Here is a 26,611-nt window from a genome sequence, read left to right as displayed (position 1 = left end):
TTGTATAATTTTGTTATTAGTGGTCGAATTTTGACCACCAGGCGATCCTAGTATATCTTAAATAAATCACGTTAAAAACTGACAGATAGCATAAATGAAATCAAAATACAGTAATTTTGACTTACCTGCACAACCAACTTTGAACGATATTTTGTGCAGGTAAGTTAAAAGTGCAGTTAACATCAGTTAACTTACCTGTGCATTGATGCTGGTAAGTGCATTTAAGTTTACTGCCCAAAAAAGCAGCTAACGGCAAATAATTTACATGAAGTTTTGTGATGTTTCCCTTTAAAAATAACAACAAATTTGGTATTTTAGCTACTTTTAAAATTATTAAGAAGTTTACAACACAATTTTTTATTCAAAATCGTATTTTTCTTATTTTTTTTGATTTAATTTTATATTAAGCAGCTAAATGAATTTTTTTTTCATGAAAACCAGTTATAGCTTCCAAAAGTGTTATGCACTTATCTTAAATGTGCAGGTATGAACAATGCACTTAAATTAGCGAATTTGTATGGAGTTTGATAAATAAATATATAAAACACAAGTTTTGTGCACTTATATGCAAAATGCTCTTAAGTGAAAGGCAGATAAGTCAAAACTACTGTAATTTAATTCCATTAAAATGCAAAATTCTCTATCTTATAATTTTTATACATACACATTGAATATTTTGAGAAGAAAAACCTACCTCTATCTATCATAAAGTACCCAATAATGCAAAATTTTAAAAACCAATTTATGTGAGATTTAGTAGTTGCTTTAAAATAATAATTGTAGCATAGCGAATTTTTATAACTCAAGTAATACGCGAAAAAAATAGTTTTTTGGCTTTCCTGAAAAGTTGTGTTTTTTAAGATAGAGAGTTTTGAATATAGGCCCTCGATATATTGAATTATAAAAATAAACCTGTTTCAATAAGAAAATATTATTATTTTTGTACAAAACTGGATACGGTAATTTTACTTAAAAACGGTAATTTTTTTAGGTCTGTACGGTAATCGAAATTAAAAAGTTAACATCACTGGTACAGATGGCAGTTTTATAAATAGTAGCAGAGGTTGCAGTCGTTAGTGAGTTTATCAGAGACGCTTTTCGAATAAACATCATCTGAGTGCCTTATGTGCTGTTTTTCTATAGCGAACGAGTGCTTTGAGTGAACGTTTTACATGTATTTTGTTTTTGTTACAATAACAAAACACATGTTAAATTTCCACTCAAAGTACTCGTTCGCTATAGAAAAACAGCACATTAAAGTGTGTTGTGTTTTTCAAGTAAATTCGTGTACATTATAAATTGTGTCTGTAATTCTGAGAATTTATAAACCTGTATAAAAAAATATTGAGTGACTATTTAATTATTTGAATAAATAAAGAGTTGTTACCATTTACAAACTACTAAACGGCTTTTATTTGCAATCAAAAGTATCCGGTTTATTTAAAGGAAATAAACCAGCGTTTTAAATAGGTTAAAACGTAACATTATTTATAAGAATTTTGACGTGTCAATTCAAAACTACTAGATGCTTGATGTTACATAAGATATTTAACTTTTTATATACAATGTATCCTGATAAATAAAAACGAATTAACTTTTAATAGACTCAACCCTTTTTTAAAATTAGTAGGAACATTATCTGGGACATGAAAGAAAAAATGTTTAAAGGATTTTCCTTGAAATTTGTTGTCCTGAAAAATTAAAAAAATATTGTTTCCATTTCTGGTGACCGTCTTCTTTTATATGACAAACATTTATAAAAATATTTATTTAATTTTTTATAAATTTGTACATCCTTGAAACTTTGAAGTCCTTTAAAAAGAAGAAAGGATCAGAAAATTAAAAACTGAGAACGCAGATTTACTATATACGATCTCCAGTTTCATGTGTATGTGGACTTGTTCAAGTCCAAAAAGTACTATCTAATATTTTTGTAATCTTAATTGCTGTATCGATAAAAGTATTTTTTTTTTAATGAACTTAATAATATGTTTTTTTCTGTTTAGGCCTAACTTATAAAGCTATAAGAACGAAATTTAAGCATGTGTTAAAGTATATGCATGGTTTCAACATATATTTTTTTTAGGAAAATATATTGGAAATTCTCGAGGATATAAAAGGATACATTTTTCAAAGGACATTTTTTACAACTTTTCGTCCTGAAAAGTAAAAATAAAAAAAATTATCTACTTCTAGAAATTGTCCCTTTTCATTTGATATCCATATAAAGAAGAACTAATGAGCAGAACTATTTAAATAAATTTTAAGAAATTTCTATATCCTTAAAATTTGAAGTCCTTTAAAAAGGAGAAAAGATCACAAAATGAAAAACTAAAAACGCAGTTCTACTATATATGACATAAGGTTTCATATGTATATGGTCCCGTTCAAGTCCAATAATTGCTGTCGCACGGTGTAATATGCAGCACTCTTCTTTAGTTGAGGAATTAATTTTTGCCTAGGTTTAAATATGGAATAGTTCGATCACAGAAAAAATGGATAGGACAACTTTATGTTTCCATTTTCTTTTTTTGAATCACACTCAGCAACATAAAGCTGTTAAATTTCCTGATAGGTGGAAAATCCGATTCAGAAGAGAATTTATACTTGGAAAATATAAACGCACAACTACAGCTGCGCTGAGAGATTTATCTTGTATTATTGTCACGAATTTTGACAGAACTTTTAAGACCAGAATACCGACAAGGGATGATTGGGCCGCGAACTCTGTCCTAAGGGATGACGTGATCTCAATCTACACTGATGGTTCAAAGACAGAAAGAGGCACGGGCTCGGGAATCTTTTCAGATGAACTAGACCTTCTGATGTCTATTCGATTACCCGACACCTGCACGGTTTTCCAGGCAAAGATTTATGCCATCGATACAGCCGCGAGAAGAATCCGGGAACTGAATCTCGAAAATTCGATTATACATATTTACTTGGACAGCCTTGCATCAATCAAGGCTCTTAACTCCAACGTGATCAGGTCGAAATGTCTTCTCAATTGTATCAAATCACTGGCACAACTGACACAACATCACGTCGAGTTGATATGGGTTCCAGGACACGAGGGCATCCGGGGAAATGAAGTATCTGATGAGTGCGCAACCAACGGGTCGTCCCTGGACGTATCTCTAGCGCAAAGGGATATTCACAGTCCCCTAGTGACAATATCGAGATTGATAGATGAATGGGCTTTGAGTGAGACGGAACTCAGGTGGTCAAATATCATCACTTGTAGAATATCAAGAATGCTCTGGCCCAATCTGACAGAGGATAGAACTAGGACTCTTTTGTATCTTAGCAGGAATTCGATCAGGCTTCTTACGGGTATAATTACTGGGCACTGTATGATTGGACATATGTCGGAACGTATGGGTTACACTCGTTATAGCTACTGTAGAAGTTGTTTAGATGAAGAGTAGGAGGAATCGGTACAGCACCTTCTATGTGAATGCCCAGCCTTACAAGAGCATAGACTACTACATCTTGGTAGAGCTCTTTTCCATGATCTGGACTGTCTCAGAGATGTGTCACTAGTAAATATGATCAGATTTATTAGAAGTACCGGTTCCCACGGGGATCACAGGAATCACATAGTCAACGAAATTAGGGAGGGAAACTATTCTCACTTTATGTACGAATTTTCAGCATAGGGGAATAGTATTTCTAAGGGTATCACAATGGGCCACAAGGCCTCCGAGTGAACTCTCTAAATTGCGAGCAACCCACGTAACCTAACCTATTGTCATGGTGATAACCAATCAAACAAAACAAACAAAAAATGAGTTAGGGACTTTTCTTTCAAAAATTCTTTGACTTGACTTAGGGCTTTTTTTGAAATCGTTATAAATCTGTTATTTGCAATTATACCCTCCGGAAATTTTGAGGCAAGGTGCATCTGACATTTGACTACCGGAATAAACAAAAAACGCTATTTTTAAAAAAAATTGAGTTACGCCTTTTTTATATTAAGCCATCGATATGTAATTAAACTTACAATTAGTTTGTTTCTGAAACTATTAATTGGAAGAGTAAAGAATTCCAAACGGTATATTATTTATAGTAACCAAAAGCAATTGGAACCAACAACAAACTGCAATATTCCGACTTTGATAAGAATGCTGATGATGCAACAATCATCATCGCAGTTACATCCTAGATTGTGTTGTGGATTGCAGTCCAACTGAACAATTCGACGAATTACAATAGCGAACAGCAGTTTCTCTAGGATCGTACAACTTAGCCATATGAATTAAACGCATTCAAGACAACAGGCTACACGACTACACGAACACAAATTCTGCTGGTTACAGTTGTAGTCATATGGCAGCTACAAAGTAAACAGCTGATTTATAATTCAGTGGTGCCACTTTAATAAAAAATAACCGTACAAAATTCCAAAGTAATTAAGATTGAAACAATTATTTTTAGTAAAAATATGTATATGGTTATAATTAATTATGTACCTGTTATTAATTTATTTCAATATGGTTATCAGAAACTTCTCTTAATTAAGTAAAAAAATATATTTTTTTAAGCATTAATTTGATTTACATTTTTTTATTATATTAGCAACACTATTTCCGTTTTGTAGTTGACAAAAATAGAAATTAGCCTAATTCGGCTACATCGGCATGAGTTGTCGTGTGGCCGTGTAGCTGTGCTGTCGTTAAAATAATCGTCTCCATATAAACGTTTTTGACAGATTGAAGTTGGTAGCCTGCTGTCTTGAATGTGTTTAATGCAATAATTGTTTGTCTGCACCGGCCAAACAATATTATCGTCTCTGAACTCCTCAGAGTCAACAATTATTAACCAGGTCACATTTAATTTTGATATCGACATTTTTTCAAATAAATTATATAAATTATAATTTTTTTTCGTCTGATGAAAAATTTAGGGAAATGTTTTAAACTTGTTTTTATTAATTTATATTTTTTGTTTTTTTTAATTAGATTTTAAAAGTATTCCAATCCGAATTATGAAATATCCAAAAATCTTTTCTGACATAATTTCTATAAATTTTGATTTAATTTTTCCCTTTATTTATTTGCCAGTTTTCAGCAGCAACTTAAAATGATTCAATAATTATTTGATCCTAAAAACTCGAGAGTCATTCTTTGACTTTAATATTTAGCGCTTTTAAATAATCCAAAAGACGAATTTTTGTCATAATGGATTTTGATTTTACCAACTAATAAGCCAAAGGTGATCGACGACAGAACTTATACCCAACTGGACTTGCTTAAGAGCATTTCTCAAACAAACTTTCAAAAGAGTGATTTAAAAAATATCACTATCTGAAAATTTTGTTCAAAATGATTTAAAGTCACATGTATGGTTTAATATAGTTATGTCATAAACATACTGAACATTTAAACTAAGTTAACTAACTACAAACAAATACAATATACATAAATGCTGCGAATCACTTAAATACGGAATCGTATTTTTCCATATTTAAATGAATATACATATATTTTAATTTAATGTTGTAAAAGATTGGTAACGAATTTTGTTATTTTTGGACAATTTTTGTTTACTTACCTATAAAAGCTAGCAATTTTTTACCTATCACCAAGAATCCGAATAAAAATATTAACGGTCATGAATAAAAACAACAATTTGGCAGCACTTTGCATTAAAAATACAACTTGTATAATTTAAACGACACATAGATGGCGTCGTAAACATTAAGTAAATGTCTGCCACGTATAATTTGTCAAAGTTTGTCAATACAACAATTTCATTCTCGCCGTTCATTCGTGTTAAATTTACTGCAACGAAAAGTAGGTGCGTAGTGCATATTCTAAAAAACGAATTATATATAAATTGTTAAACAAATAATACAAATTTCTTGAATTAATTTAATAAATAAAATACATTGAAAAGGTTTAACAAAGTTATATCGTATTAAAAAGGCATTATAAATAACAAAACAACTTGAAAAGTGAATCAGAAAAAGAAATAAATTAGAGGGGAGAAATTTGCTCTAATTAGTAAAAGTTAAAATATCAAATACAATTTATTATTTATGTATGTGTTGAAATATGAACAAATACGTTTTCTTATTTAATAATAGTAACTGCTTGTAATTATGTGGACAATAATACATTTTCTAATGGAAAATGTATTAGGAAATTATGGTATTGACGTGTGACGTATGCCACGAGTGCAAGCACAAAAAGAAAACTACAAGTTGTACTGACAACACAATACCACTTCTTTTTATTACAATTCACTTTTCATTATTGTGTGTCTTTATATGCTAAAGTCTTTGGTATTTGTATCTAATTTGATTTATTTTTCATTTACTTTCAGTTGAAATTTCGCTAATAAAAACCCGCCATGGATAAAGTTGTTAAATTCTGTGAACCTGGTCGCGCTTTCGCCAAGGACTCCATCCGTTTGGTAAAACGTTGCACCAAACCTGATCGCAAAGAATTCCAAAAGATCGCCATTGCCACCGCTATTGGCTTCTGTATTATGGGATTCATCGGTTTCTTCGTTAAGCTGATCCACATCCCCATCAACAACATCATTGTGGGCTCATAAATTTCAAATAGACGTTTTTATACCTCAAGGCTGTATCAGCTTATGTTTGTATCATCATCGTCTATTTCTTTTTTTATGTATGTTAATATTTTTTAAGTTCCACATCCACAAAATATAAGAAAATTTATTAATGTTTGTGTTTCTACTTTACAACAAAAATGCATATTTTTTAGTAAATTTTTCTAGACTTTAAGCAATTATATTTGAGAATTTTCACGTCAACAGGCATTGCACAGCCCTTGGCTAGTGAGAGTTTACGACTTTTTCCATTTTTAAATTCATGTTTAATTTATAACAAAATAAATTTCTATAAAAAAACAATACGATAATATTTTTCTGGATTAAAAGGCAATGTAATGTATCTGGAGCAATTTATAGTGAACAAAGAGAAGTAATCACCATTTGGGAGGTGAAAGAGAATTATTTCGAGTGGCCTTAATATTTTATGCAGAACAGTCGGAAATTTATTGTTAAATTTTTCTATAAAATTGTTTCAAATGTTTTGCCCTTTAGTATAAAACAAAAAGCCAAAGTTCTTCTCATATAACCTTCATCTTAAAACTGTTTTGTTGTTACCTTGAACCGAAGAAATGTTTCCTTTAAACCTGGTTACGACTTTTTCCAATGCAGAATCCACGTTAGAATTATATACGTTATCTGGAATCTTCCAGAAATTAATTTCTGTGTATAAAATTTGAGAAAAAATTTATGATGTAGTATTGAGTTTTTATTAATATCTTAGCAATCTATGGACCAATTTTGCTAACTTTTAATACCTAAATTGTCATGACTATCAGGCCTGTCACACATTTTGTTCGGAATGGTTTCAATTCCGTAGTTTTTATTCCGATCGATTTCGTTTTAGGTTCTTCAGATTCCGTGAAACTTATTAATTCAAAAAAATATTTAATAATTCTATATTTTTGATTTTAATTTGACGTTTTTAATTTTAAAACAAAAGTGAAATTTTTGGTACAGAAACTGTTTAAAAATTTTACATAAATAAATAATTACAAAGAAATATCAATACCACTTTGTAAACTGAAAGTGGTTTCTTTCCGAAAGAAATTTTCGTTTTACTTTTTCTGAAGAAGCAAAATGCGGAATTAATTCCACTTTCGATCGGAATGGAATTCTGTGACAGGCCTGTATATTTGATACCTCATGTCCGGTTTTCTGGGCGAAATAGAGTTATCTCCATTGTGCTCCCCTTCATTGAGTGATAGCCAGCATCGAAATATTCAAAAGTATCATCTGCGGGATTACTCACTAATTCGATTCGAAAGAAAATCTTTTCGAAGTTTTTCCAAATTGAGTTTTGGTACTCCACAAGTATTCCAAAAACAATTTTGTTTGGTTCTCCATAACCAAAACGAATGCAAAACTTCTTTAAACCGTAACGTATACGATAGTGAAACGCAAAACACTCGAAGGCAGCGAAAAAAGGACGGCCTAATTGCCCTTAAGCGATGATGACAATGATCCGCGTGTTCTTTCTCCACTCAGAGCAGATAACAATAATAACTAGTTTAATTCGAAATAGATCTAAACAAACGTCGAGGAGAAAATAATAATAGTGTTTGGTGATAATAAAGATGATAATGATTTAAATTTCAAGTTAGGGCCTACATAATTTTAATAAAACGAATCATTTGTAAGAAATTTCTATGAAAAATACTTGGAAAAGCTTTGAAACTTGGGGGTTAATCACTAATTTGATTCGAAAGGAAATCTTTTCGAATTACAATGTATTTTGCACATATTTTCAAATATTTTCGTTTTCGGATTGAGTTACGCGGTAACTGCCTTGAATATTTTCCATATACATATATATTGTTTAACGTTAGTTTCGTTTTAAAATAATATTTTAATATTATGATAACCTTAAGGGCCTCATTTTATAAAACGAAACGACACACGTTGAACAAATTTTGTATGGAAAATATTCAAGTTTCAAACACTTTTCCCAGTATTCTTCATACAAATAGCTAACGTTTCTGAACGCTTCGTATTACAAAATGAGGCCATAAATTTATCTAGCACGGACAAAAACCAATTTTCTTTAAAGAAATTAATTCGAAGGGCGAAATGCAAAACATTATTTTTTTTCCAAAAACGAAAAATATTTTTCCAAGATAAATGCTTGAAAAACTTCCCAGGCTAATAAACAAATGTATATCTATAATATACAATAATTTTAGGGCCTCATTTTATAAAACGAAGCGAAGCGTTCGGAAACGTAAGCAATTTGTATGAAGAATACTGGGAAAAGGGTTTGAAACTTGAATATTTTGCATAACAAATTTTGTTAACGTTTGTTTCGTTTTATAAAATTTGACCCTTAGAATAATAAAAAAACAAACAAGTTATTAAAAAAAAATATCAAGATTGGCTACCGTTACCGCTAAGCTACTCTAAACTACTCTATGGACTCAATTAAAATAAAATTGCTACATGCTAAATAATTTTCATATTTTCAATGTAAACAATATAAAGGGTTTCATTTTGTGAAACGAAGCGTTCTGAAACGTAAGAAATTTGTATGAAGAATACTTGAAAAAGGGTTTGAAACTTGAATATTTTTCATATAAAATTTGTTTAACGTTTGTCGTTTCCTTTTATAAAATGAGACCATCAAATTTTTATATTCAAATTTAGGGTCTCATTTTATAAAATGAAACGGTTAATCACAATTTGTATGGAAAATATTCAAGTTTCAAACCCTTTTCCCAGTATTCTTCATACAAATTGCTTACGTTTCTGAACGCTTCGTTTTACAAAATGAGGCTTTTAATTTAAAATAAGGGCCTTATTTTGTAAAACGAAGCGTACAGAAACGTAAGCAATTTGTATGAAGAATACTGTGAAAAAAGTTTGAAACATGACTTTTTTACATACAAAATTTGTTTAACGTTTGTCGTTGCGTTTTATAAAATTAGACCCTAATGTTTAAAAATAGTGTTTGTAAGGGCCTCATTTTATAAAGTGAAACGTTTGGAAGCGTAAGCAATTTGTATGAAGAATACTGGGAAAAGGGTTTAAAACTTTAATATTTTCAATAGAATTATATTTTAACGTTTGTCGTTTCGTTTTATAAAATGAAACCCTAAATGTTCCTTTGGACAAAACCATGTGAATTTGGTGAAATGTCCAGCAGATAAAATAAAATATTTGAGTTTCAAGTGGTGTAAATCTAAACAAAGAATATAATATTTCATTTAGCTTCGTTTCTGTTATTTGTCATAACAAGGTAACTAATTGACAACTCTTCTAATAATTGATTGTACCTTAGTCTGTTCTCAAAAACCCAATTCATGAGAATATATTGACATGTATTTTGTTATTGTAACACCTATGTACATTAGGGATATAACTAATTTTGGCGAAATTTTTGGCATACCACCACGTGATGGACAATATTGTATAAGTAATGAAAATATTTATTTTTTTCTCTGAAAAATTATATGTATAAATAATTTCATATTTTTTTGCAAGTGTGAGGGATACTTCCCTTATTTAAAATTACAACCGCGAAAAAATAATACCGTGTTTTTTCATATTTTTTAATGCTCTATTCGACTATGCTATGCCAATTTGCATATTTGCAAAAAATGTCAATAGTTATATACCTAATGCACATGTGTGAAAAAGAAAGAAATTTTGTTTGATTTTTTTCATCAATATTTGTCTCTCATTCCCTTCCATAGATGTATTTATTCTATGTCGAACGATTTCAAAATATTAGCATCAAATAATTTTTAAAATTAACTTAATTTGCTGTAGATTTTATTTTGGTTATCCTTAATCTCTATAAATATCATTTAAATTTATAATAAACAAAATTTTGTTTATATGTATGTACTCCCTATGTACTATGTAATATTAATTTTTGTGATGCAACACAGGCTTAAATTATGGTATACATTTGTGTGTGATTTTTAATAGTTTGAAAAAGAGCACCAGCTCCTCCTTTTACATTCGATATGCATATGATTATAAAAAAGCACTTACGAAACCAATAATTTACAATTCCTCGAAGAAAGCAACGCGGGCTTTAGTTGAGCCAGATTTTAACTTCTTCAATGTGGAATATTTCGTTTCTCCGGCCTTCAATTGTGCCTCACTTAAAATATCAAGATTTGTTTGGTTTTCCTCGATCTTTAAAAGTTCAATTTCAGATCTCAACGTTTGTAATTGATTCTGCACTTGTTTGTGTTTTTTCAAATACTCTAGACGACTTCGTTCGATTTCGTTTGTGATTTGTTCCATTTCGCTGTCGGTTAAAATGAATTCTTTTGTTTCGAAATCGTCATTTTCCGAGTCATCGTCTGCAACTTCATTTACAACTACTCCTACACCTAAATCGCCACCTCCTCCCTGATTCAGATTATTTAAATCGTTTGTGGTCAATTCAACACCACCAACTGATTCATTAATATCGGCAGTAGAATTACTATTTGTCAGCGAAGGAGTGCTGACAGAGGCGGCAATATTGTTACTGGAACTCGACGACGAATTGACGGTTATGTTTGGTGGCAGCATACTGTCCTGTGAATTTTTACGGCCACGATTTAGGAAATTTAATAGACGAGCCGTGGCTTCTCGTTCTGCTAGTTTGGCACAAATAAGTTCTTTTTTAAGTTTTTCTGCTTCAGCTTCACGTTTATCCTTTTCCACTGTGAGCTGATGTACGTAGAAGTCTGCATCTCGAATTTTCTTTTCAAGCTCCATTTTTTCACGCTCAATTTTCATTTGGCGTTCACGCAAGCGATCCATTTCACTCTTGAAATGATTCGCCTTGCATTCAGTCAATTGCATTTGCTCTTCATTGACACGACTTTTTTCGAAGTACAATTCTTTAGTTTCTTCGGAACGGCGCTATAAATATTTCACATAATAAACTAAATATTGTTAAAGTTCTTATAAAATATTTACCAAAGCATCACTAGCCATGCGCATATCATCTTGAAGACGTTCCAAACGACTTTCCAGTTCATAACGATCCTGTTCAGCTTTTTCTCGTAATTTTTTCTCTCGCAAAAACTTTGTACGTTCAATTTGTCTCCGCTGTTTCTCTTCCTTGGCTTGAGCTTTCATTTGTTGTATTTCCATTGTGTCAGGCTTACGACGTCTCATGTACAAATCATGATTGCCTTTGCAAAGATCCAGTATCTTAAAAAATTAAGTTATAAATAAGTGTATTAATGCTAATAATGCGACAATGTTTAACTATAATCTCACCATTTTATTTATGTGTAAATCTTGTGAATAAAATATAAAACTGGATACTTTTGCATCCACTAATCGTATGGTAAATTTCTTATCATCAAAGCTCACATGTCGTATTTCATTCCACTGAAATGTCGTTTTCGGTGTTAATTTATTGTGATAATCGTAAATATTGAGTCCTACTGCAGTGACACCGAGCCAAAGCTTAGTTTTATTTTTATTCTACAATATAACAAGATTTAATAGTATAGTTTTAAAAAAAACTGACACGAAATTTTCTTACAGTAATGGGGAAGTAATTGACACCGTACATATCTAGGTCTTGTGCAATTTTCAAGTATTCCATTTCAACTTCATCTCGTGTCATTGGTTCATGATCCATATACCTTAAAAATAGTTGCAAAAAAATCTTTTGAATATTTCTACAATACAATATATTTTAAGGACGCAACTAAATTCTACGTATAATTTATTTTTAAAATTTTGCATTATTGCCATTATTATTAAGGATAGAGGGTTTTTTAACATTCATTTTACTATCGTTTTTATTGGAAATTATTATAGGGAAAACGATATCGTTTATGATACGAGAACGATATCCTATATGAAGTTTAAATCACCTAGATGATATCGTTATAATATCGTTTGGTTCATTGGGTAGTTCAGATGCCTAAGGATCCTTAGTATATTCCTGATCAAATGGACCAAGGTGCATTCAGTAAGGTCTAATTGTTATTTGTTTGTTTATGTTCTGATTGCTCTTGTCAAAATTTCTTTATATTTGCTGTTGTGAAAAAAACAACAAATAATTCCTCTTAAATACATACAATTGTGTACTAAATAAAATCAGGTGAGTAGCTGTGAGATAGAATACTCCGAAAAACCAATGTATGACCAAAATAAAAGCTTTTTTTGTTAGTTTGTTTCATGTGATTTGTCTGATTTTGACATTGGCAATCATTTGACAACTAACAAATATTGTCTTTGTTGCCGAGACGCTCCCTCCTGATTAATACGCCTTGTTTAGGCCTATTTGTTGAATATTTTAAATCGTTTAAATAAGAATTTAAGATAGACGGTATTGAATATAGTTCCTCGATATTTAAAATACTAATTATTTTCTATTCAAAATCGCAAATTGATTTTGTTTAATAAATTCATATCTGGCGGTCGATTCTGGTCCTGTGAAACGGTGAAATGAAAAAACTTTTCATTTTCGTTTTCGTAAGAACTTTTCATATTATCATTTCACAATTACACAAATTGCGATTCCCGTTCTTCAATTTGTTTTATTCAACTTTTCTTTTCACATGAAAACATTTGAATTTATAATTTTTTCACCAAACGAGAGTCAGAAAATATGAAAAAACTCTTCATTTCACCGTTTCACAGAACCAGAATCGACATATATTTTTTAAATAAATCGACAAAATATTTAAAAAAAATGGGAGATATTTAGAACGCTTTTTGTGACTACTGTAAAATTTATGAAAAGCTACTTCATCTCTTACCAGGTTTTTATACGTTCCTCCCACATTTTTGGTGTCATTTGATACTGATCCGTAACGCCCTTTGGTAATAAATCCACACCCTGTAACATGCCGTCCTTGTATGTTTCCGAATCATATGGACCATATTGTACGTGGACAGCATACGATGCCAGCAGAACAGAAGCTTCTGGACGACAATAAATATCCATGGAGAGTATGCTTTGTTTTACTTGTAAAAAGAATAAATGTTGTGTTATCTCTTGTATCAGTTCTTCGCTGACATTCTCTGGAAAATATTTCGCATAGAAACTGAAAACATAAAAGCCATTTGGTTGCAATTGAATGCGTTGATCTTTGACTTTTTTATCCATTTTTAGCCAGGTAACATTACAGCGTGTGTCGACATATTGTAGACCGAAATACCAATATTCTCGCAAACCGATCGTACGACATACCAAATCGAATAGGTCTTGACCACTGGCCCTCTGTTCTAATTCGAATTCTAGTTCCGAATCAAAGGTGATGACCTTAACAGGGAAAACCCGTGGTTTTTTGCTACGAAATGGGCTCATTTTCATCGAGACTTGTGCTTGTGTTTATTTTAAACACACTCGCTTAAACATTCCCGGGGGATTTTAAGGTATTTTTATGATCGATTCGATTTTATTTTTATTGTTTATAATAGATTTTTTTATGCTGGCGCAGCATACTTTTCAAGGCACATTAATTGTTGTTCATAAATAAGGCACTGATGTTTTTATTGCATAACAATAATGGAATTTACAAAATTTTATACTATAATTTAATGTTTATTGTAATATGTAGTAGGAAAACAAAACTTTTTCTATTACATTAAAAACTAAAAATAAAATTAATTAAAACAACAACAATCTTATACAATTGTCAAAATTTCTAAAAGCAACAAATGTTTGTTGTTGATAGCTGGTGGTGTTCACTAATAATCTTATTTGATACAAAGAAATCAACACAGAGACCAACGAGCAGTGTTGCCATACAAAATTTGATGAATATAAAATCTGTTTATGAATATGGGGATACAATTTAAAAATATACATATTTAGTATTTTCTAAATTTTAGAAGGAAAATTGTAATTTAAAATGTATGTCGAAGTAAGATGAAATATATACTAGACCAATATTAATTTAAAGGTTTAAGGAATTTTCACAATTTTAAAATAACTACAAAAAATGGAAAATTACAAGGCGAATTTATAGAAGGTGGAGTCAGTCAAACAGTTGATAATTTTTTTTTCGCTTTTTGGTTCTAACAACTGTCAAAGCTTGTTTTTAAATTTAAATATCTACATATTCTAAGCTTATTAACAAAATATTTATTGTTTACATAAATAAGTAAAGCCCTCACTATTCAATTATCTACACTATATTAAGTTTAAATACTTATTTGTTTAATTTTTCATTTTGGTTTTTTGACATTTGTTAAGACCAATCGTTGTTTTTGTAGAACTGACACCACCTTGTATGAATTCGCCTGGAACATACGCAAAAAAAAAATTGTATTTTTTTGTGGAATTTTGTTCATGTTTTTGTTGTTAATATTTCGTAAATTTTAGTGGAATATTTTTAATTTAAAATCTATTTCGAACTATGGGGAAATATGTATATCGTAGTCCAATTTTTATTTAGATATTAGATCTACCCAATACACCAAACAATATCGTCTAGGTGATAACATCTCCATGCTACAGCTTTTATTATAAATGTTTCATATATGTAACATGTGCATATTTTGTTGCACATATTTAAAATTTTTAATAATTGCATACGGTCCTTTCAACATAAAACTTAAAAACTTATGTGGGTAATATATTTGAAAATTTTTAATTTAAATAATTATACTGTTTAAAGTTTTTTATTTTATTGGAAACAAAATATTTGAAAACGGTATTGATATCGTTTTCAAAATATGATTCGTTATCATATCGTTCTCTGCTTTATTGGGAATGTATACTTTGAATAAATAATCATAAAATGGTAGTTGAATATTTACAATAAGCCTAAATATTATTTGTAATCTAATTAGAAAAGTAAAATATAAATATCGTCTAGGTGAAGTTATTTATAAAATGTTAATTTTGAGTTTTTCAGTTTTTTGAGGGATGACTCATTACAAGATTATTAATTTCAAATCGAAGAAATGTCTGAATCAAATTGTATTTTTATTCCGATTTTACTTTTAAACTAAATTAGTAATTATTTTATAATAAACTAGCTGTCCCGGCAAACGTTGTTCGGTCATAGCTCACACAAAGTTTGAAGATTCCTACTATAATAGTACTCCAGATATGCAATAATAAATTTTTACTTTGTATGGGAGATGCCATTCCCATTGTTCCTATATATGTCAATTGTGAATGTAAACCATCCATACAACATATTTCATAGAAATCGGCCCAGCCGTTAAGGAGGATTTTAGTTACTAACACACGTACAGAAGAATTATATATATAAAGAAAATATAAGAACAAATGTCTGAATCAAATTGTATTTTTATTCCAATTTTACTTTTAAACTAAATTAGTAATTATTTTATAATAAATATAAGAAAAATACTTAAATATAATATATAGAAATAATATAACATCTGTACTCCTTTAAACATCATTTATTCAATAGGATTATAAATAAATACCATAGTGCAAAATAATATTTAAAAGTAGCTCCATTTTTATACTGAACACCTTTTAAGGCGCTCCAAATGTAAATCGTGTAATAATTTGTTTTTTACGTAATAAAATGGATTTTGAGATTCATCTAATTCTGGTTCATACATATTTTTGTCGGCAGTCATAGGTTTCAGACCAGAAGATTCTCCCATCATGTCTTTGGTTAAGTGTTGTAAGTGATTGTTTTGATGACTTTGAGGTTGTGGTTGTTGATTATATTGACCCTCTTCAAAATTTGTTAAGTGCAAATTGTTAATACGTTTGGACAAAGGCGTTGATTCGCATAATACATCATCTTCACGACTGCGTTTTCTACAAAAAAATAAAGACGATCAAATTTCGACTTTAAAAAGCAAAATTTTGCAAGTCCGTGTCCACTGTAAAATATTTTGTCTCCATCGTACTATTTATGCTACTTTAATTGTTGCTCTTACCTTTTATCAATTAATCCTGACATTTTTATATTATTTCTTTTTATCCCCCGAATTTGGTATTATAATGTAATACTTGTGGTTTAATATTTGTTTATTAATGTTTGCCTTTTTTAATTTTTTTATTTCAACAAAAGATTGATTAGTTTCTCAGCTGTCATTGTTTTTATTTCAAAAATTTCTAGTTGTCCTCAATGACATTCTCTTCTCTCTATTAATTTTACATACCGTAAGCACACAGTTGTATAAAAACGTACTTCGGAAAAGTTGATGTATCGTTGCGTTTATTGGTAAATATCCTTTATTGAAAATATGCGGTATAGTCGTTAAAACCGAATAATTTTCTATAATAAAAAAAAATTATTTTCTCTAAATCAACGGATATATTTTTTTAGATTTTGATTGTAAATAGAAAGTTTTGCTATTCATGGAATGACAAGTGTTTTTTTTTATTTAGAAATCATATACATATTTGTTATCCGTATACTTTAAATTTATATAAAATAATTCGTAAAACCTAGGAAAATTGTTTCAATTCTAATTATGAGTTCCAGTTACTGATTTATACACATAAATTTATCTCAACGTTAATAAAAAGCTATGGATTAAAATATGTAAATTGATTTAAATTTACGATTCTTGTTTGCGCAGATTTAATATTCCTTGGTTGTACATCCCAAAGTAGTCACAGAATTAAATATGACATTATATTATGTATTTTTTTCTTGTAATTTTAGGATTTTTTAGCATTTTTGTATGGGAAAACATGGAACAACTCCATTAGTTTTGAGTAAACCGAGTTATTGTAAATACCATAAGTCTACATAATTTGGTCAAAAGGACTTTAAGGCCAAAAATCCAAAATATTTAACAAAATATTTAGATTAATATTGGTTTAACAAAATAGCGGTATTCCAATGTATTTTGTTTTTAGTTTTTTGATATTGTGCTCTTTTACTACATTACCAGGCCAAGTACTTTACATTGTGAATACCGCTAATGTAAAAAAAATTAATGAGTTGCCTTAAATTGATTCGAATTGAAATGAAAATGGTGCAAATCGTATGAAAAATAAAACATTCGTAAATAATTTGTTAAAATATTCCTGTATTTTGTAGATCTTACAAGGAACGATCGTTTCAAAAAAGAACATATTGTAAGTGGTACAATAAATTGGGGGTGTCTGTCTCATAGATCTTGAAATCATAAATCTTTCAAGAAGATATATATACCATATTTAAAAACCTTGTAAAATGAAATTGACATGTTAGAATGTTGTTAACAGCATGAAATATGTGGAGCATTTTGAATGTGAGATGTTGCAACGGAATATTTCAAACTTTTCGAAAATTGAAGTTAGCGCGTTGAACTTCAGAAGAAAATGAAAATTAATAACTAAAATTAAAAGCTATATAGAAAAATTATTTGGGATCAATTAAGCAGGAATTGTGTTATAGTTTCTCTGGGCCTTTTTGATCATTCTGTTCTTATTTTAAAGTTAAGACAGAAGTTTAAGTTTTCTGTGGCGTCCTAGAAAACTATTAGGATATTGTTGATATTATATGTGGAGTCCCACAGGGATCAATCATTGGACCTATTATGCTACTTTTATATATGAATGATTGCGTTGACTGTTTTAATTTAGAATTAGTAATGCCTTTTATATAATAAAACAAGTAACTTTTACAATATTATTGCTTATGACCAAAAATATATCAAGATTAATTTGCTATTTAAGCGGTTTAAGATTTTAAACGCTATCTACATTTTTCCCATCGTATAATTACTAATAATTATTTATGTCTATTTACAATTTTTAATTAATTTATTTAATTTTAGAAGGTCCCAAACGGAAAACGTTATTCAAACATTTACGTTTAATACTTTTTGTTGCAAGTCTGTTGTGCAAAACTACTATAGTAAACTTCCCTAAATTGTGTTCACCTCTAAATGTGGTGAATTTCTGTTAGTCATAATCAAGAAGCACAAAGCAAAGAACAGCAGAAAGAAAATTTATAGAAGGAAATTTTTTGTGAATACGAGCTGATCTGCCCAACCCATAAAATTTCTTGTTAAAAAAGTAAGTAAATTAACAAATTATTAATAAAAAAATAACAAAAAAAAACTATACAACAATAAGTGCTAATGAGAGATAATAAAAACCAAGTGCTAATGTGCAAATTTGTGATGCAAAAAAGAGAAAATTCTAAAGTGAAAAGTTGAGACGATATGAAAGAAAAAAAAACTTTGCAACGATGACAGAGAAGTAACGACGAGATGATGAATTCGGCGAAGCAGTGCAACAAAGAAGAATACAGAATAAAAGAATAATGGAGTGTGGGGAAAATCGCTACTAAAGCGCTTCGCTGCTGCTGCAAAAAGTTCTTCCAACAACGCTACACACAAACGTACATTTTCTATGGGATTGAAGCCAGATTTGGAACCTGGCCCTTCGAGTGCTTTGATTATTGGATATACATATATGTATTTTTTTAAAATCCTTTCGAATTAAATACAAAACAAGAAGGAAACCAATACAGAACTAGTCCCGTGATTGGGTAGTGACCGGTTCTAGTTTAACACAATAAGAGGGACCTGTCACATAGTGGTATCATAGAAGGGGGTAAATTAAGACGGAGTTAGTACTCTGCTTTGGATATTGGTCATTAAATTCGAATAAAATTGAATATACCTATATTTTTTTAACCAAATTGAGCAAGTGACACAAATTTCCCCCAGGGTAATAACAGTGAATGTGATTATTAATAATTTTTAAAACAAATTTATGTATTGCAAATAGAAATACATCGTCAATATTAAGTTAAAACCATTTTTGTTCGACATTTAGTCAGTTTATTTGTCGTTCTGTCTATATTTTTTATGGTAGATTGAGAATTGAGCTAAACAGCTAAAATAAAACAAGCCCAGGCACTTTATTGATGATAATGCGCGAAAAATAAACCAGTCAAGTCAGCCAACGCAAGCCAGCTTATCCGTAAGAAGTATTCGTGCTGCTATTGATATTTATGTGTGTGCTTTTTTTTTTTTGGTGTTGTTGATATTGTGGTTGGTGTAGCAATTGTTTTTAATCGCTTTGCTATAGTATGTGTTTGGAATTTTCTTTATTCTTGTGCTAAATTCCTAAAAACAAGTTTGGAAATCAATGACTTTCAGTTGTAGTGCAATGTTAATAAAAAAAAAAAACAATTACATTTTTATTATTGTTAGGCCAAAATCATAAAAAACTGAAGACATAAGCAGAGAATGCCATTTTTTATTTAATAATAGACAAATTTGTTTCGTTATTTTCTAAAATAGTAATGCGTAGCTTATGAATTTTTGTATTAACTATGTACTCTTTCTTTTTTATTTGTACAAGTAAATACATACGAGTAACATGATGGTGATTGGTAGTTAATTATTCTTATCACGTTATCACATAATAGTTTTCCCGTCAAAAAGAAAAAAAACTACAGCAACAACAAAAATTGAGTCATATCAATGTGGAGAGATGTATACAATTGTATATGTATATAAATTTGTTAAAACGACCATAGTGCAAAAAATGTACCAGTCAAATTATTACTCCTCTGCATATAATACATTCGCTGCTTCTATGCACCATGCAATCTTAATCAATTGCGTCGTCAAGACTCTGCTATCACTTTTTATGGTTGTAGGGCGCGACTGCATTCATCAAAAACAATAAAAATTCATATTGTACAATAAAAAAAATGTGCTTGTATAAGTTTACTGCAAAACAGAGTATTAAAGCTATAACTTCTCAAGTTGTTGTTGTTTTATTTTAATATTAAAAAAAACGTAAAAAAAATCAAGATCCCAGTAACAGTTTATAGGTATTTTAATATTTTTTTTCTATTAATATTTATATTTTCTGTATTGCCGGCCTTCATCCAGGCGACTTCAATCTTTGAGTGTATCAAACACCGGCTTCGCTACTGTACTGTTATATAAATTCAAAAATTAATTTTTGGATCTGAATGTTAATAAACAGTAACATATTATATATCATATTAAATGTATTTTGAAGCACTATTCAATGATACCCATAATGATAGATTATTTTCCAAATATGTATATGAGAAATTTACTATTATATATATTGACTTTAAATACCTATAACTCCTTAATTAAGAGAGAGCAGTCAAATTTTGTTCTGCTCTCATTTGGTTTAGGAATTATGTATGTATATGCATTTAATGGTTTAAAGGAAAAATAAATTTATTTTTAATAATAAACAATTCTATTAGTTTAGGATCCCCATATGGGCAATTCCATATCATCGTACATGACATTTGTACGCATATAGAGTGGAAAAGAATTTGCAAAAATAAGAGTATCTGAAAAATAATTTGGTCTTTATGTTCCATTCATAGGATACTATATTTTAAAATTATAAAAAGTTCTTTCGAAATATTGTTGTAAAAAATATCGAGCGAAATAAAGGAAGCTTAGTTTTAACCGAAACGTTAGCCTAAAACATGCCAATTAAATCAAAAAATTAAATATTGTCAGGTTAAACTATTATTTTTGTCAATAAAATGTAATAAGTTTTAAATACTTACACATAGTAATATTTTAGTGTTTTCTCCTATTCAAATCATATTGAAAAAAAGTTTCAAGGGTTTTTGGGTTTTCAGTCGTGGTAGTCATTCTCGTGGAATTGCCCATATGCAATTAAGCTAGCAATGAAGTTTTATTTATTCACTTGTTAATGGATGTCATTTTTGGTGCAGTTTGACCATATTTTCATTTAAAATGAAAAATTATTTTAAAATAATTGCAAGATTAAATTTTAGTACAAAGTGGGTATCTTTGGTATTCAATAATCAGCCCAATTATGAATAAAAATTCCTCGGGAGTTTTTTCCCTTTTCTCATTTTTCCTATTCAAATTCAATGGGAAAAAACTCCCCGGGAACAAACTCCCGCGGAATTTTTTATTCATAATTGGGCTGAATATAATGTATTTACAAAAATATACCTGTTGTATTTACAAAGTTTTAGAGGATTTAATTTTTTAATTATTTGTCTACCGATTGATGGTTAAATTCATGTCTTCTAATTATGGTATATATTATTATTTTGCTTGCTATGTTGATTTTAGTTCTACTCTTATTATTTAATTAAAAATCACAGAATCATGTATAAGATTGTTTACAAATGTTAGTACAAAAATTCTGAGTGAATGTTAAATAAATGCCAAGTGTGATTTCATGTATAAAGTAAAGTATGTAGTAAAAAAGTTATCCGTTCTTCAAATGAAAAAAAAAACAACTTCTAATTAAAGGAATTACTCTAGAGAATAAGTTGTTTTAAAGCTCTGGTTAATTGTATGTTGCGAGACAAAATACAGTCATTGGGGCTTTACACAACATAAAGCAATTTGTTGTCTATTTTTTGTTCGTATGTAGCTGGCAGGAAGGAAGTTAATCAGAAATATTCGAAGAATGTTATTAAATGCATTACTACTACATAACTATCAAAGAGTATAAATTAGAAACCATTTGTATCTTTTTTCAACTATTGTACACGTTTGTTAAAACTTTTTTTTATAGATATGTATGTATTTCCAAATTAAACAAAATTCATAAATAAACTCATGATATTGATATTGATCAATAAATTAATAAGAAAAATTTTTAAAAATGGTAATATTTTTTAAAAAAGTTCATACCTATTATTTGTTTTAACTTTTTATTCGCTTTGTCAATATGTGTTATCAACCATTGCAGTGATTTTATTGTTAACATTGTATGAACTCCATCTAAAACTTTGCTATATGTATGCATATTCACCATAGTAAGGTTATTAATTCTAATTCAAACGTTCTTCCTTTGTGTGGACACCAACAATAACGATTTTTTTTGTATTTTATTTTGAACACATTCATACAACAACTCTTATCGTTTTATATATAAACTTGAACAGGCACTCCCCACAAATACTGTCAACTAAAGAAAATAAAAAAATGCACCATATGAAGATAAAATCAGACAAACATACATTTGCACACAAGGGAGTTCTCAGTAGCAGTGTCTGCCTGCCTGCCTGTCAACCAACCAGTGTGTTTTAAATTATGTTGGCTTTATGTTTATATGCAAAGTTACAACAGCGTGGTGAAAAAGAGTTAAAACAGGCATAGAATAAGGGAAAGGATTAAAATTAATAAAAACAATCCAACAAAATAAACCTTAAGAAATGATTCATAAAAATTAGTACATTGTACACATTTTAGTTATAAGTCATATAGTAGTAACAAATACTACTTACATATTTTGTAATGTATGGTTTAATATTTCTTTTTATTTTTAATTATTTGTCTTTGTTAAACTAACTTTAATTTTGTTCTTTTGTTTTAGCGTAATTAAAGACAATGCAGACTATTAAGTGTGTTGTTGTTGGTGACGGTGCTGTTGGTAAGACATGTTTGCTTATCTCTTATACAACCAATAAATTCCCCTCGGAATATGTGCCCACCGTATTCGATAATTATGCCGTAACGGTTATGATTGGCGGCGAGCCCTACACATTGGGTCTATTTGATACAGCTGGTCAAGAGGATTATGATCGTTTGCGTCCATTGTCGTATCCACAGACAGATGTGTTTTTAGTGTGTTTCTCAGTCGTTAGTCCAAGTTCTTTTGAAAATGTTAAAGAAAAGGTAAGTGTCATGAACAATTTTTACCTATTTTTTTTTTATTCAAAATTGTAATTTTAATTGCAATTTTGTAAAATTTTTATATGTGTTTTTTTGTGATTTTTCAATTGATTTTTTAATGAAGATTTTAAGAATTTGATTTTTTTTCAAAATTGTTTATATTGTATAAACTTTTTTGGATCAATCTGGCTAATTTTTAATAATGATATTCATTATGCCTGTCTGACAAAGATATGTACAGTGGTTGACAATACAATGAAAACTAGTAGATTACATAGTTTTTTATTTCATATAGAGTAGGTATATTAGATTTATATTACTAGGGGGCGTATTTATATGCAAATGCATGTATTTTATCGAACGTCCAAATACCATGTATATAAAAGCAACAGCAGCTAGTTCTAACATTTTCCCAAAGTCTAGATATTCTAGCATATAAATCGTATTAACTCTTGGCGTTTATAATTCCTGTAAATATTGTGAATTCTCAAATTTTTTGATTTTGTAAAACAAGCTTATCAAACTAAGATCAATAAAATCCCTAAAAATACAATCCAAAAAATTATTTTTTCCTCTCGAAACGTGTGTAAAGAATTTTAGATTATAGACTCGTATAATCTTATTGAAACATTTTCTCAGTTTATCGATATTCCCTACTTAGTACAAGCATAAATCTCTATACCATAAAGATATATTGACATTATTAAAGACTTTGCAATTTACCATCATACCATATTTCAGCTGTGGCAAACACTTAACATAATTACCAAATCTCATTGCATACGTTTTCAAGGGATTCCGGGATAATCAATTATCAGCAGACGAATTAGCAATACTGTTCAGACCATACAGTTATGAGCAATACTAAAAGAGAGATCTATCAAAATCTTTAACATACATCATAAACAATAATAGAGCTTAGACGTTCTGATACCGACATTAATACAGAAATTACTATATCAAGTTACATGCTACACGTGAACAATTAAATTGATCATTTAAATTTGGTAGTAAAAGTGTGGGATTAATATCCAATCGAATTGAAAAAAAGTTCTTAAGAAGTGTTTATATTTTTATTTACTTACGTACATATATTAACAAAAAAAATAAGAACTTTTAGTATTGACAAAACAATGCAAACTTAGGTTTAAATTTTACAATAAAGAACTTGTCTGGCCTTTTTAGTGACTCAGTGTTTTCTTGGATATCGCTTGTTTTCTATTACCAATTAAAGACTCAATGTTCTCCTTTGAAAGGTTTATTTTAACTGACACGCTGATAGAAGTACACAGTTAGGTAGTACAAAATAATAACCGTATAAAACAATTATTTAAAAACTCGTAAAATTTATATCGTATTAATAATAAATATATATTTTCAGTGGGTACCAGAAATAACACATCATTGTCAGAAGACACCATTCTTATTGGTGGGAACACAAATTGATTTGCGCGATGAAACCAGTACTTTGGAGAAATTGGCTAAAAACAAACAAAAACCCATTGGCATTGAAATGGGAGAAAAATTGGCTAAAGAATTGAAAGCTGTTAAATATGTAGAATGTTCAGCTTTAACACAGGTAAGTTGTTTCTTAGATATTAATTTAAAGTTTATTGAAATGTTAACAAATACAAATTTCAACTTAAATATGTATGTATGTATACTACTAAAGTTGTAGTTTTATTTTATTAACACACAATTATTATTTGGCATTTACAGAAAGGTCTTAAAAATGTATTCGATGAAGCAATATTGGCTGCTTTGGAACCACCAGAACCCACAAAGAAAAGGAAGTGCAAATTCTTATAATTTTTATGTGTATTATAATTTATTGAAAATAACATAACAAGAAAAAAATACACGCAATCAACAATTTCTAAAAAATAATAACAAATAAACATAACAACAAAAAAATATTGGCTTATAAAAAAAAATACAAAGCATAAAATTTCATTACTGAATTGAAAAGAAGAAAGAATAACATTTATGGCTTAATTTGAAATGAAAATTAACCAGTTAATAAAACATTACAATTAACGTTCTTTTTTCAAACAAAATCTTCTTAAATTATAAAACAACACCAACATTTTGAATAATGTTAAACTATTTTCTAAAAAAAAAATCTTAAATATATAATAAAAAACATTTAAAAACTATTCAAACAGCAGTAACAATAATTTATCTATAATTATAATGGAAATTAATACCAACAACAGAATTGAGTATTGAAACAAAAAAAAAAACATTATTATAAACCACAAAAATATACATAGTTATTTATCATTAAAAATCTACATAAACATTATTTCCGTTTTTTTTTCTTTTATTTTAGTTTACATTTAATTGTTTTAACAGTTTTTCAATAAACCACATTTTACTGTTAAATAAAAGAAAAAATCAAACTCCACACAATAAACTCTCTATCTATCCCAATCTCTCTCTAACTATTTTCTCCCCATTCAAAAGCAACGCTTTGACTTAACAAGGTGTGTTATATTTAATAATTAAAACAAAAATTTAAAAGTAATCTAAAATGAAACACAAAACGTGCATAAACAAGAAAAATAGTAAAAAAGAAAACAAAAAATGATTCTAGTTCGTCGTAATGAACTAATGCATTTTTTTAATTTAAATTAAATAAAAAGTATATTAAAATATATTAATCATTAATAATAACAAAAGCAAAAAAACATATTTTTATATATACAATTATCAATTTTTACATTATATTTTAGTTTTAGACATTGTAATTATTGATTTCAGATATTATAATAAAGAATAAAACCAAGAAACAATAAAAATTCAAAAAATTGGTCTTTACTTTAAAATTTTGTTTGCTTTATTGATGTTTTGTTAATGATAGCATAATATTAATATTAGAGTTGTCAACACCAGTTGCTGCTTTAATCGATAAAGCAGCAACTGCTCACTTTTTTAAGAAATTATAGGTTTCGGATTATTCTATTGGGTGTATGACTTAAAAATTCGGGATTTACAATAGATGGCGTATCTTTTGAACGTAGTTTTTAATAACTTATATGTTTATTTGAAGGGTACATTTATTCAGAATTAAAAAAATGGTTGCAATTTAATCCATAAAACCATACCCAACAAATATTGGTAATTGTGGGCGTGGATTTGGATTGTAGACCTACGGGATCAATCAGAAATAACGACACTAATAAGGAGTTAAGAAGTTTAAAAAATAAACATGTATACAACATGTATACATAATACAACGTATAAAGCATACAGATTCGAACGAATTTATTTTCGAAAGAAGTTACATAATAAGCCCCCAGGTGAACCACAACAAGGATCAGGCAATACGAATGATGGGAACACGCCAAAAAGGTTATTTTCAGATCCCGAATGAGCATCTTAAATAACAGGTGTTGATATAAATCTTATTACTTGTGTGCAATGAATAAATTGATGCTAGAAAATTTTATTGTAAATCCTTTTTTAAAAAAAATTGTTTTCCCAAAAATATGTAATAAAATAAAAACTTGTT

General features: G+C 29.0%; 4 protein-coding genes across 5 annotated transcripts; 2 read left to right on the top strand and 2 right to left on the bottom strand.

The window, feature by feature from the left end:
* The first annotated feature begins 5,638 nt into the window (after window positions 1-5,638).
* On the top strand, window positions 5,639-6,692 carry LOC135957880 (protein transport protein Sec61 gamma-2 subunit). Of its 2 annotated transcripts, none has more exons than XR_010576433.1 (2): window positions 5,639-5,799; window positions 6,328-6,692. XR_010576433.1 is itself a non-coding variant. In XM_065508707.1 (2 exons), the coding sequence occupies exon 2, from the start codon at window positions 6,355-6,357 to the stop codon at window positions 6,559-6,561; it is 207 nt and encodes a 68-aa protein (XP_065364779.1). In that variant the 5' UTR covers window positions 5,682-5,795; window positions 6,328-6,354; the 3' UTR covers window positions 6,562-6,692. The 2 variants fall into 2 exon arrangements, 1 of the variants encoding a protein (XP_065364779.1); XM_065508707.1 differs by having other exon boundaries at window positions 5,682-5,795.
* A 3,624-nt stretch (window positions 6,693-10,316) lies between these two features.
* Mer (ezrin/radixin/moesin family protein merlin) lies at window positions 10,317-14,195 on the bottom strand. The gene is made up of 5 exons (XM_065507868.1): window positions 13,302-14,195; window positions 12,074-12,176; window positions 11,803-12,012; window positions 11,497-11,733; window positions 10,317-11,439 (listed from the first exon to the last, which is right to left on the bottom strand). The coding sequence occupies exons 1-5, from the start codon at window positions 13,856-13,858 to the stop codon at window positions 10,585-10,587; spliced, it is 1,962 nt and encodes a 653-aa protein (XP_065363940.1). The 5' UTR covers window positions 13,859-14,195; the 3' UTR covers window positions 10,317-10,584.
* Window positions 14,196-15,790: 1,595 nt separating this feature from the next.
* LOC135957097 (uncharacterized) lies at window positions 15,791-16,618 on the bottom strand. Its single transcript, XM_065507767.1, has 2 exons — window positions 16,420-16,618; window positions 15,791-16,297 (listed from the first exon to the last, which is right to left on the bottom strand). The coding sequence occupies exons 1-2, from the start codon at window positions 16,440-16,442 to the stop codon at window positions 15,988-15,990; spliced, it is 333 nt and encodes a 110-aa protein (XP_065363839.1). The 5' UTR covers window positions 16,443-16,618; the 3' UTR covers window positions 15,791-15,987.
* A 1,736-nt stretch (window positions 16,619-18,354) lies between these two features.
* Window positions 18,355-25,907, top strand: Cdc42 (Cell division cycle 42). The gene is made up of 4 exons (XM_065507120.1): window positions 18,355-18,496; window positions 22,799-23,100; window positions 24,479-24,676; window positions 24,817-25,907. The coding sequence occupies exons 2-4, from the start codon at window positions 22,813-22,815 to the stop codon at window positions 24,904-24,906; spliced, it is 576 nt and encodes a 191-aa protein (XP_065363192.1). The 5' UTR covers window positions 18,355-18,496; window positions 22,799-22,812; the 3' UTR covers window positions 24,907-25,907.
* The last annotated feature ends 704 nt before the right edge of the window (window positions 25,908-26,611 follow it).

The sequence above is a fragment of the Calliphora vicina genome, chromosome 4 (assembly GCF_958450345.1).
Source record: "Calliphora vicina chromosome 4, idCalVici1.1, whole genome shotgun sequence".
Taxonomy (NCBI): Eukaryota; Metazoa; Arthropoda; class Insecta; order Diptera; family Calliphoridae; genus Calliphora; species Calliphora vicina.
This window is presented reverse-complemented; position numbering and strand designations above follow the sequence as displayed.

Bases quoted from the DNA above. Each gene is read 5' to 3' on its own strand.
- LOC135957097 (XM_065507767.1), bottom strand. From the start codon at position 16,442: ATGTCAGGATTAATTGATAAAAG. The intron at 16,298-16,419 runs GTAAGAGCAACA...ATTTTTTTGTAG, and splicing joins TCAGGATTAATTGATAAAAG to AAAACGCAGTCGTGAAGATG.
- LOC135957880 (XM_065508707.1), top strand. From the start codon at position 6,355: ATGGATAAAGTTGTTAAATTCTGTGAACCTGGTCGCGCTTTCGCCAAG.
- Cdc42 (XM_065507120.1), top strand. From the start codon at position 22,813: ATGCAGACTATTAAGTGTGTTGTTGTTGGTGACGGTGCTGTTGGTAAG. The intron at 23,101-24,478 runs GTAAGTGTCATG...ATATATTTTCAG, and splicing joins TTGAAAATGTTAAAGAAAAG to TGGGTACCAGAAATAACACA. The intron at 24,677-24,816 runs GTAAGTTGTTTC...TGGCATTTACAG, and splicing joins AATGTTCAGCTTTAACACAG to AAAGGTCTTAAAAATGTATT.
- Mer (XM_065507868.1), bottom strand. From the start codon at position 13,858: ATGAAAATGAGCCCATTTCGTAGCAAAAAACCACGGGTTTTCCCTGTT. The intron at 12,013-12,073 runs GTAAGAAAATTT...GTTATATTGTAG, and splicing joins TCAATTACTTCCCCATTACT to AATAAAAATAAAACTAAGCT. The intron at 11,734-11,802 runs GTGAGATTATAG...TAATTTTTTAAG, and splicing joins ATTTACACATAAATAAAATG to ATACTGGATCTTTGCAAAGG.